General features: G+C 45.9%; 1 protein-coding gene across 1 annotated transcript in view; it reads left to right on the forward strand.

Annotated features, from left to right (window-relative positions):
• The first annotated feature begins 877 nt into the window (after positions 1–877).
• Positions 878–12,814, forward strand: part of slc23a4 (solute carrier family 23 member 4) — a 102,311-nt gene continuing 90,374 nt past the window's right edge. The window contains exons 1-3 of the mRNA XM_070901656.1: positions 878–925; positions 2,020–2,160; positions 6,682–6,839. Of these exons, the coding sequence (XP_070757757.1) occupies positions 878–925; positions 2,020–2,160; positions 6,682–6,839 (347 nt within the window). The remainder of the gene's footprint in view (positions 926–2,019; positions 2,161–6,681; positions 6,840–12,814) is intronic.

The raw sequence follows: 12,814 nt of genomic DNA on the forward strand, positions 1-12,814 counted from the left end.
AGCCTCAGAAGCTGGCATCTTCCCAGGTTAGCAAAGTAGTGTAGGAATGTCCATGTGATATTTTGTTTAATTAAGGAATGTGGTAATTTTGTTTATTTCAGTGGCAGACATGGCTGCGAAGCATTATTTCATCACCAAATTGGCTAGCTGACGTAGAGAACCATATATGACCAGGTCAGCTTGTTCCCGTGCTCGAGTTCCACCGATACATGACCAGAAAGGAGGTAGTAAAGGTGGTGGGGTGGTGTACAAGTTTCATGCTGGTAGGTACATTCCTGATATAGTGGGGTAGATTTTCAACTTTCAATGTTCAACAGATGTAAAGCTGGTATTGTGGATCCGTCGCCCAGGATAGAAACCACCAAACTGGGTGTAGCAGTCTACTTTTATGATTGCAGTAATGTCACATTACAGCCCTGTGAAGTAAGCATTTCATTTTTATGTTGTATTATGAAAGGATGGGAGTGGCTTATATGGTACATGTGTGTGTGGTTGTACAGCAGGTTTAATCTATTACAATGGGCTGGGTACTTATGAACTGCAGTACTGTTCAAATCAGCGAGATTCAATGATTAATAGGACTATACAGCTACTATTTGCTCTGTTCGGGCAGTACTTAGGCTATTACTGCGAATCTACCAGTCCTCTCACTTTCCTGCCACTCACTGGAATGATGGTCTTCATTTATCGAGTAAACCCTTTGTGAGCAGGTAGCTCCTGAGGTGGAAGAATATATTTTTTAATGTTTTTGCACAGAAATTTCAATCCAGCCCTATGTGACTCCTTGTAATTATCTGGGATTAAATGCTTGCTGCCTGTCCTTCTGAAAGAATTGCTCGTGAGTGTATTCTATTGTACAGCTGTGCCCTGAATTGCTATGTCTTCAGAGAAAGAACTCAACGGGTTGGATAATTATGGCTATGTAGTAAGTATCAATTTGTTTTCTGAGATAATGAGTTGCTTTTTTATATTGTTAATACAATGAAGTTGCATTAAATATTAACAAAAATCTATGTACTAACTGAAGCAATGTGCACTCGTGGCTGACTTGTACTCCTGAAAAATAATTTATTTGCTGGCTTCTAGGGTTATTCAGCCCACTTTCTTTTTCTTATAGTGTGAGAGTCTGTCCATTTAAAATATTTTTGCTTTGACCTTTTCTCAGTGATCCCATCCCATACACTATGCATGTTTAAGAAGGCAGAAAGGATATCTGTTACGTACCAAACCATCGGTCTGCCAACCCAACTCCTAATAAACTTATAAAATAAAGTGTTGGATACTCTTAGTTGAATCCAGCCACATGAGTACATTGTTCACATCACAGCAGTCAAGTTATAGGCCTTTGCTTAATGTCGTCTGGCAGCTACAGGCACACAAGAGAAGATTGTTTTTTTACTTTACTCCTCAATTAAATGTTGGGGGAAAATTTACACCGGGAGTAAATGCAGTTCCTATCAAGAATGAAACTGTATCCCAGTGTGGCTCGACGCCTTCAGAAAGGGAGGGAAGAAAATTGGAGGGAGACATTCCCTGAAATGATTTTACTTTGCTATTTCAATTCGGCAGCAGACTATTAAAGGGCCATGTCTGTGCCACATAAATAAGGTGTGCAGCAATAACTGAATTAAATTTAAAAAATAAGTACTTGATATTTCTACAGTCGATCTGTGCCCCGAACCAAATTCTGACACACCCAGTAACTAATTATCTTATTCAGCTGATTAAATCTTTTGCATGTTGCTCAATTTATTTTCTGCCTAAAATAAATAGCAGCAGATTTAATACTGATCAAAAGGAAAGTGAAAGAAGTATTGTAACATAACAACATAAGAAATAGGAGCAGGAGTAGGCACTGTGAGAATGCTCCACCATTCAATATCATGGCTGATCTTCTACCTCAACTCCACTTTCCCGCCCGATCCCCATATCCCTTAGTGTCCAAAAATGTAACATAAAGTACTCTTAAAATAATTCAGTTGCTCTGCATTCAGGGATATTCATTTTTTTATAATTTAGAATGAAGATGGAAGCATTCAGTACACCAGCACACCAGAGAAGGACCGTGGACTTGCTTCACCGAAAAAAGATGTAAATAAGATGGCATATTGTGTCACTGATGTCCCCCCCTGGTACTTATGCCTACTTCTTGGCACTCAGGTAAGAGACAAACCAAAGAAAATGCATGTGCATTTATATTGTACCTTCCATATCCTTAGGCGCACCATGGCTGCAGTGTGTACCATCTACAGGGTGCACTGCAGCAATTTCTCCAGCAGCATCTCCCAAACCCGTGACCTCGGCCACCTGGAAGGATAAGAGCAGCAGGTGTATGGAAACACCATCACCTCCAAGTTCCTAACTTGGGCATATATCACCATTCCATCATTGTCGCTTGGCCAAAATTCTGGAACTCCCTACCCAACAGCATTGTGGCTACTATCTTCACCACACGACTGCAGCGGTTCAAGAAGAAGGCCCATCACCACCTTCTCAGGGCAACTAGGGATTGGCAATTAATGCCAGCCTTGCCAGTGACATCCACATCCCAAGAATTCATTTTAAAAAAGGATGTCCCAAAGTACTTCAAAACCAATGAATTACTTTTGAAGTCTAGTCACTGTTGTTATGTGGCAGCCTATTTACGCACATCTAAATCCAACAAATAGCATATGGAACAATGATCAGTTAATGTTTTTGGTGTTTTTGGTTAAGGAATAACTGTTGGCTAGGAACCCGAAAAACTCCTCTGTTCTAATGTCACGGAATCTTTCATACCCATTTAAACATCCTCCAATCAATGCTGCACTGAAGTGCTAGCCTTAATTATATACTCACGTCCATGGTGGGATACTGAAAGAGAATAAACCAGACAGAGGAAAATAAAGAAAGGGAACAGTAAAGAAAAATGCAGAGGAGAGACAATGTCAGCCGACTGTTCAATCATAGGTGCATCACAGCCAAGTCTAATCTGCCCTCACCAAATATTTAAACACACCGCCTAGAATTTCTGTGAGGCTTCTGCCAATCTCATCACATAACTTTGGCAGAATATTAGTGGAAACTGTGCAAAAATACCATTAACTACTGTTTCCCCAAGGTTTCCCCCAGTCATTCATGGAAGTTATACCAGCTGTTGTATTGAACCAGTCTGTTACGGGCATGGGCCAGCCCACATGGCGATATGTGTGCGCACTAGGTCAGTGCTGCAGAGCTGGTCTCCAGTCGTCTTGGGTAATCCTGGCCACTGGACCCAGACCTAGCTCTGTCAAGCCCGTGTGGTGGCTGGTGTGCAACGGTCACCACACGTTAAAAAAATCCAAGCACAGGCATCTTCCACCCTTCAAGATTTAGTTTGAGACCTGGAATATTAGGTCCTTCATTGAAACACCTGTGAACTTTTTGATGTGGAAGCAAGTCATCCTCGATTCGAGGGACTGCCTATGATGAAGATGATGGTTATAGAAACATAGAAACATAGAAAATAGGTGCAGGAGTAGGCCATTCGGCCCTTCTAGCCTGCACCGCCATTCAATGAGTTCATGGCTGAACATTCAACTTCAGTACCCCATTCCTGCTTTCTCGCCATACCCCTTGATCCCCCTAGCAGTAAGGACCTCATCTAACTCCTTTTTGAATATATTTAGTGAATTGGCCTCAACAACTTTCTGTGGTAGAGAATTCCACAGGTTCACCACTCTCTGGGTGAAAAAGTTCCTCCGCATCTCGGTCCTAAATGGCTTACCCCTTATCCTTAGACTGTGACCCCTGGTTCTGGACTTCCCCAACATTGGGAACATTCTTCCTGCATCTAACCTGTCTAACCCCGTCAGAATTTTATATGTTTCTATGAGGTCCCCTCTCATTCTTCTGAACTCCAGTGAATACAAGCCCAGTTGATCCAGTCTTTCTTGATAGGTCAGTCCCGCCATCCCGGGAATCAGTCTGGTGAACCTTCGCTGCACTCCCTCAATAGCAAGAATGTCCTTCCTCAGGTTAGGAGACCAAAACTGTACACAATACTCCAGGTGTGGCCTCACCAATGCCCTGTACAACTGTAGCAACACCTCCCTGCCCCTGTACTCAAATCCCCTTGCTATGAAGGCCAACATGCCATTTGCTTTCTTAACCGCCTGCTGCACCTGCATGCCAACCTTCAATGACTGATGTACCATGACACCCAGGTCTCTTTGCACCTCCCCTTTTCCTAATCTGTCACCATTCAGATAATAGTCTGTCTCTCTGTTTTTACCACCAAAGTGGATAACCTCACATTTATCCACATTATACTTCATCTGCCATGCATTTGCCCACTCACCTAACCTATCCAAGTCGCTCTGCAGCCTCACAGCATCCTCCTCGCAGCTCACACTGCCACCCAACTTAGTGTCATCCGCAAATTTGGAGATACTACATTTAATCCCCTCATCTAAATCATTAATGTACAGTGTAAACAGCTGGGGCCCCAGCACAGAACCTTGCGGTACCCCACTAGTCACTGCCTGCCATTCTGAAAAGTACCCATTTACTCCTACTCTTTGCTTCCTGTCTGACAACCAGTTCTCAATCCATGTCAGTACACTACCCCCAATCCCATGTGCTCTAACTTTGCACATCAATCTCTTGTGTGGGACCTTGTCGAACGCCTTCTGAAAGTCCAAATATACCACATCAACTGGTTCTCCCTTATCCACTCTACTGGAAACATCCTCAAAAAATTCCAGAAGATTTGTCAAGCATGATTTCCCTTTCACAAATCCATGCTGACTTGGACCTATCATGTCACCTCTTTCCAAATGCACTGCTATGACATCCTTAATAATTGATTCCATCATTTTACCCACTACCGATGTCAGGCTGACCGGTCTATAATTCACTGTTTTCTCTCTCCCTCCTTTTTTAAAAAGTGGGGTCACATTGGCTACCCTCCACTCCATAGGAACTGATCCAGAGTCAATGGAATGTTGGAAAATGACTGTCAACGCATCCACTATTTCCAAGGCCACCTCCTTAAGTACTCTGGGATGCAGTCCATCAGGCCCTGGGGATTTATCGGCCTTCAATCCCATCAATTTCCCCAACACAATTTCCCGGCTAATAAGGATTTCCCTCAGTTCCTCCTCCTTACTAGACCCCCCGACCCCTTTTATAACCGGAAGGTTGTTCGTGTCCTCCTTCGTGAATACCGAACCAAAGTACTTGTTCAATTGGTCCGCCATTTCTTTGTTCCCCGTTATGACTTCCCCTGATTCTGACTGCAGGGGACCTACATTTGTCTTTACTAACCTTTTTCTCTTTACATATCTATAGAAACTTTTGCAATCCGTCTTAATGTTCCCTGCAAGCTTCTTCTCATACTCCATTTTCCCTGCCCTAATCAAACCCTTTGTCCTCCTCTGCTGAGTTCTAAATTTCTCCCAGTCCCCAGGTTCGCTGCTATTTCTGGCCAATTTGTATGCCACTTCCTTGGCTTTAATACTATCCCTGATTTCCCTTGATAGCCACGGTTGAGCCACCTTCCCTTTTTTATTTCTATGCCAGACAGGAATGTACAATTGTTGTAGTTCATCCATGCGGTCTCTAAATGTCTGCCATTGCCCATCCACAGTCAACCCCTTAAGTATCATTCGCCAATCCATCTCAGCCAATTCACGCCTCATACCTTCAAAGTTAGCCTTCTTTAAGTTCTGGACCATGGTCTCTGAATTAACTGTTTCATTCTCCATCCTAATGCAGAATTCCACCATATTATGGTCACTCTTCCCCAAGGGGCCTCGCACAACGAGATTGCTAATGAATCCTTTCTCATTACATAACACCCAGTCTAAGATGGCCTCCCCCCTAGTTGGTTCCTCGACATATTGGTGAGGAGGGTTGGACATTAGGATAACCTCATGAAAATTCTCCCTTAAACAAATTTTGCAGCAGGTGTTAGTGGATAGAAAGAACGAAAGACTTACATTTATATAATGTCTTTCACGACCAACGGACATTTCAAAGCGCTTTACAGAGAATGAAATACTTTTGGAGTGTAGTCACTGTTGTAATGTGGCAACCAATATGTGCACAGCAACTCCCAAAAACAGCAATGTGATGACCAGATAAATTGTTTTTGTTATGTTGATTGAGAGATTAATGTTGGCCAGGACACCGGGGTAACTCCCCTGCTCTTCTTCAAAATAGCACCATGGGATTGTTTACATCCACGTGAGGTGGAGCAGACAGGGCCTCAGTTTAATGTCTCATCTGAAAGACAGCAGCTCTGACAGTGCAGCACTGCACTGGAGTGTCAGCCTAGATATATGCTCAAGTCCTTGGAGTGGGGGAGACTTGAACCCACAGCCTTCTGACTCACAGGTGAGTGTGCTACCCACTAAGCCACAGCTGACAGTAACCAGGAGCAGCTACATGTGCTAAATCTCCCCTCTCTCTGCTAGTATTTTTGAGGAGGGACAGAAGGAAAGAAAAGCCATGTGTCCACAAGTGATACAGTGACATTTTACAATGTATAACGACAAATAGAGCAAATAAAGATTTGCCTTACAAATCTTACAGGCAACATTGCTCCTCCAATATTAGAAAGAAGGAAAGAAAGAGCAGAAAATCACACATCATTAGAATTTTTAAGAAACTGGCAAACGAGCCTGATTAAAATTCTGTTTGTAATGACATTTTCTCCAGCATTTTCTGACTGCTTTGGGCGGGACTGTAGCCATCCCCCTCCTTCTGTCTCGGGAGCTCTGCTTACAACATGACCACATCACCCAAAGCTACCTTATCAGCACCATATTCTTTGTGTCGGGAATCTGCACGTTACTTCAAGTTCTTTTTGGAGTCAGGTAAGACAGCAATATATTTTAATCTTCAACCTGTGCCAAATAATCAAAAATAACCTTTGCCTAATTCCTCAGCACAGCTTCCAGAATAAATGGCAGAGTGCCAATCAGACTTAGGAATGTTAGCCTTTAGAACCAGAGGGCTAGAATATAAAGGGCAGGAGGTTTTGCTACAACTATATAAAGCCCTGGTTAGACCACATCATGAGTACTGTGTACAGTTCTGGGCACCTCACCTTGGAAAGGATACATTGGCCTTGGAAGGAATGCAGTGCAGATTCACCAGAATGTTACCAGGGATCCAAGGGTTAGATTATGAGAGGAGAGATTTCCTTGAAATATAAAAGGTTAAGGGATGATTTGATTGAGGTTTTTAGGATTTTGAAAGGAATTGATAGGGTAGAGAGAGAGAATCTTTTTCCGCTAGTGGGGGAATCTAGGACAAGGGGATATAACCTTAAAATCAGAGCCAGGCCATTCAGGAGAGAAGTTAGGAAATGCTCCTTTATGTAAAGAGTGGTAGAAGTGTGGAACTCTCTCCCACAAAAAGCTGATTTTTTAAAATTTCAGCAAATTTCAAATAGATTTGAAATCTATTTGCTAGACAAGAGTATAAAAGGATATGGAGCCAAGATATGGATGGAGTGGATGGATTTAAGATACAAATCAGCCATGATCTCATTGAATTGTGAAACAAGCTCGAGGGGCTGAATGGCCTACTCCTGTTCATATGTTCCTACATTGCTTATCAAGATTGGTTGAGAACACTTTTAAAAATATACAGTGTCAAACAAATTATCATTTTTTCTGTCAGTGCTCAATAATTTTGGCTTGCAACATCAACATCAATAATTTCCAGTCAGACACAGTGCAACAAGATACAGAAGTAGCTTTACTTTGCACCTAACCCAATGTTTGATGTGTTCATGGCATGTGGCCGTCAAAGTCCAGCATTTATTGCCCATCCCTAATTTCCCTTGAGAAGGTGACCCCTTCTTGAACCGCAAAGGGCAGTTAAGAGTCAACCACATTGCTGTAGGCCTGGTGTCACATATAGACCAGACGAGGTAAGGACTGCAGATTTCCTTCCCTAAAGGGCATTAGTGAACCAGATGGGACTTTACGACAATCCAGTGGTTTCATGGTCATCATTACCGATACTAGCTTTTTAGTCCAGATTTATTTAATTGAATTTAAATTCCCCGGGATGCGGAATTTGAACTCAAGCCCCTGGATCATTAATCAAAGCCTGTGGATTACTAGTCCAGTAATATTACCACTATGCTACCGTACCCCTTTGACCTGGGAATGGTTATAGTACATTTAAATCTGTGCTTGCCATGCTTCACTTTGGGAATTTTATTGCTGCTAGACATTATTTTGAGATTTGTGAATCTCTTGTGGTAGATTGCTTATGGTAAGTCAGAGAATGTGATGTTGCAGAACGGAAGCAACATTATACTATGCAAAATGCAATGGGGCTGATTTTGTCTCCTCACCATGCCTGCAGGCATCCTTGGAAAGTGTTTTGGGCCTTTTAGGACCCTTCTTGTAATTGAGTTTTTAAAATTTCAGCTGGCAATTAGGTATTCATGAGGCTTCTGGTTTAAAAACAATGCCAGTTGTTTTTATTTATCTATTTTTTTGGCTCTCTTTTCTCTTTTACCAGAGAGCTTACCATTTGAGATCCTCGAACTAATGTGTTCAGAGAAAGATCACCTGCGGAAGGATGCCAAATAGGTTGGGCTGCCTAAGAGTTGCTCTGTGCCCTCCCGCCAGCATCCACATCCCCCACATCTACAGAGAGTTGCCAAGAGCACTAATGCCATGGGAACACCATCATCTCCAAATTTCCTACCAAGTCACAAACCATCCTGACTTGAATGTATATTGCTATTTTATTATCGTCGCTCGGTTAATATCCTGAAATTCTCCACCTAACACCATCACCAAAAACATTAGAGGTTTGTTGGAGAGTTGTATGGTAGACATCTTGGATCTCTTAGGCAGTCCCTCGGAGTCAAGGATGTCTTGCTTCCACACTAATATGAGTTCTCAGGTGACTGATGAGACCAGTGTGGGATCTACAGTCTCTGTCACAGGTGAGGCAGGTGGTGGTTGAAGGGATGGGTGGGTGGGGTGCTTGGGCTGTCGTGCGCTCCTTCTGCTGTTTGTGAATGGCTTCCGCGTGCTCCCAGTGAAGAGACTCGAAGTGTTTGACACCTTCCCGGATGCTTCGCCTCCACTTTGGGCAGTATTGGCCAGGGATTCTCAGGTGTCGGTGGGGATGTTGCACTTTATCAAGGAGGCTTTGAGGGTGTTCTTGAAGCGTTTCCTCTGCCCACCTGGACTCACTTGCTGTGTTGGAGCTCTGAGTAGAGTGCTTGTTTTGGGAGTCTAGTATCAGGCATGCGGATGAGGTGGCCTGTCCATCGGAGCTGATCGAGGTTGGTCAATACTTCGATGCTGGGAATGTTGGCCCGAGAAAGGACATTGACGTTGGTGTGCCTATCCTGCCAATGGAATTTCAGGATCTTGCGGAGGCAGCATTGGTGGTACTTCTCCAGTGCTTTGAGGTGCCTGCTGTACATAGTCCATGGGGCCGACTTTGGTGACAGCCCATTTCTCGGCGGTCACCGGGCGGGAGGTCCGCTTTTGGCGCCCGCTGCCGCCAGGAGCCGATTTCGTCGCTGTTCTGTGGGCAGCAGTCAGCAGCAGTCGACATCAGTCAGTGGCAGTCAGCGGGTGGGAGCGGGACTCAGTGGCAAACGTCATTAGAGTGCAGTAGGTGGAGGCCTCTCCACTCAGGTATTTTCGGAGGGCCTCCACTGCGCATGCACAGGATTTCATCCTTTTTTTTTGTAGTTTTTTGATGGGACCTGTAGTCCTTTTGTGGCCCTTGCAGGCTAATTGAGGAAGTGCTCATGGCCATAAAAGGAGATCACTTCATTGCATCTGCGAGGAGAGCAGAGAGGAGAGAGGAGAGGAGGAAAGAGTTGGAGGTTAGAGAGCAGAGATGGCATTGGAGAGGGGGCAGTCTGAGTTGCAGAGGGGACAGTGTGACGAATTTATACCCAGACTCTTGAGCAGCCATTCCTGTCATCATAAAGGATGAGTGGCCAGAAAGCGTTAATGAAGATTGGCAAAACCAGGCCCAGAGCTCTGTGGTTCAATGAGCAGGAGTTGGAGGAGCTCATGACAGAGGTGGAGCGCAGGTACAGCGAACTCACCCAGGATGGGCGTGGCAAGCCTCCACCAGCCTAATACCGCTGTCTTTGGATGGACATGGGTCAGATAGTCAGTGCAATGGGCAACGTGGAGTGGGATGGGGATCAATGCCGTAACCGTTGGAATGATTTGGTGGCGGCAGCTAAAGTGAGCACAAATTTATTGGCCTCCTCCCATCCAAGGTCAGAAAGGTTGTGCGTCAGATGTGAGTGTGTGTGTGTGTGGGGGGGGGGGGGGCATCAGCAAAGGAGGTAAAGGCTGCAACATTTCTTTGTGCAGCAAAAACAAGCAGCCAAACAGGCAAGCCTATGTGCGACTGGAGGGGGCCCAGAAGATGTGGCCCAATTCACCAGGCTGGAGGAGCGTGCGTTAGCATTGGTGGGATATCGCCGCATTCCAAGCACAAATGTTTCTGCAGATCCGGTGCTACCGCAGGGTAAGGCCACACTCATCTCTGGTGTCAGCAATAACCACGGCATGAAAGTACTTGCAATGTTAAGGCACTCACGGCTGAACGCACACTTTGTCGCCCATTATTGGTGTGGACATGTAGGGATGGAACTCCTTGCTGGCATAATGTGAGATGGAACGGCTCACATCTCACTTTCACCAACCCCCACCCCCCCCCCCCCCTCCCACCTACAGACGGAAATTTTGTCCTCTATTTGCAGATGCTGAGTCGGACACCACGGATCCGGAGAGACCATCGACCTCCGGCCTTCACAGAAGCCGTCACAGCCCAGCATCTCCCACCCCAACATTCTCCTCACTCAAGGACACAGGATCCTTCCTGCACCCCCAACCTACATCACCCATATCCACCGCTCCCACTACCACCACCCAGGGCCAGGAAGAAGAGGAGAGAGAGGAGGGAGAAGGGCCCAGATTTGTGCCCCTTCACCTGGAAGAGCCAGAAGCGGCTGACATCAGCCACCTGCCATGTCAGCCAAGTGTCCATAGAATCTTGACGTCAGGCTCAGATTTCCTGGAGTTTCCAACAGACTCAACTGAAGCAAGCTCAAGCAAGCGCAGAGTCCGTGGCGCAAAGCCCCAACAGCAGTGAGCAACCACCTGTGGATGCAGGATTGCTCGCTCTATTGAGCCAGATGGTCCAACTCTCAACTACCGGTGTGGAGGTAGGTCGCGAGATGCAGCAGACCTTACTGGGATAGCTGCCAGCATCGTCACATTCATCCAGCAGCATGATCAAAGGATGGAGCACCTCCTCACAGTGTTGGAGCATGCAACAGAAAGTGTCGAGGCCATGAGGCAGGAGGTGACTTCTGCACGCGTGGTGCAAACCCCCGACCCCACACCGTCAAGGCAGACAGATGCGGAGGAGCAGGAGATCCCAGCGCCTTTGGTCCCGCGCCCTACTTTCTCACCAATACACACACGTCTGCACATATCCCACTGCCCACCTGCACAACCTCCTGAACCAGAGGCAGTGAGGGGCAGGGGAGGGCCACTCCATCGTGTAAGCGTGGGGAAGAAGAGGAACTCGGGCATCGCTGCAAAGGAGGAAGAGAGGTGGTGGTGCCGGGTAGAGGGGTGGGTGTTGCTTTCTCGTGTAAATGTCATAATGTTATCTAACGTTTGTCATTGTGCACTTGTAAATACACTCACATTGTTGACCCTCTATTTGTGCGTGTGTCATTTTAACGTCATGTGCGGTGTGTTGCGCGAAACACACATCTGTCCCTCGGGTCATCTGCTTTATCAGTAATATCTTCCCATCCACATCTGATTGCAGTGTATAATGGGTCCTGTCACCAGGCCATCGCAAGATGACAATGAATGCAGGAAGGCTGCCACTCAATTACTCTAGTTTACCAAGTTGCAGGGCAGACCTTAAGGCTTGCACTTCAACCCTCTTTTTGCGAGGCCAAAGATGGAGGAGTTCCACCCCCGAGATGACATGGTCATCAGTTACATGGCAGTACATTGTGTGAGACAATTAATGAATCAGCTTGGATGCACAAAATGTGAGATGCTGAACACTTTTCAGTCACCTTAATAATTTTCCCTTCACCATTGGCCTCCTCAATGAAGGACTTTCAGGAAGGTGCAACAAAAAAGCCTCCATCAGCTTAGAGACATTTCAGTCGGTTTTATGTCATCCAATTTAAACCTCACCATCAGCAATAAAGTAATGCAACATTGACCTAACTTCTTTCCTGCAGTCCCACTGATATGGTGCAGAATCCGACTGGCTGCCGTGATGTGATGGCCACCAACACTCCCTCCCAGCTGATATGCCGGAGCTGCCCCAATGCACTCCATCTCTCTCTCTCCCTCCCTTCCACCCGATCTGTGATTGCTGGCCGACTGCCGCCCAGCTCAGATCTGCTTTTCCAGAGCGGTTCTTCTGGCGGGCAGCAGGTCGATGGGAGGCCAGGAAAAAGCATCAAAATGGCCGTTTACAGACATCTGGCATGGGCGGGCAGGACAATGTGATGTGGGTAGAACCCTTCCACACCGAATTCCCACCGGGCGGAACCACGACGGCAGATGGGTGGTTCTGGAGGAATCGCCCAGAAAACGACCATTTCCGGCGGGAACTTGGTGACTGCGGGCGAGATAGCGACGAAAGTTGGCCCCATGTCTCTGAAGCATATAGGAGGGCAGGTATCACTACTGTTCTGCAGACCATGTGCTTGATGCCGGGTTTGAGGTCCTGGTCTTCAAACACTCTGTTCCTCAGGCGATCGAAGGCTGCACTGGCACACTGAAGGCAGTGTTGCACTTCG

The sequence above is a fragment of the Pristiophorus japonicus genome, chromosome 15, assembly GCF_044704955.1.
Source record: "Pristiophorus japonicus isolate sPriJap1 chromosome 15, sPriJap1.hap1, whole genome shotgun sequence".
Classification (NCBI taxonomy): Eukaryota; Metazoa; Chordata; class Chondrichthyes; family Pristiophoridae; genus Pristiophorus; species Pristiophorus japonicus.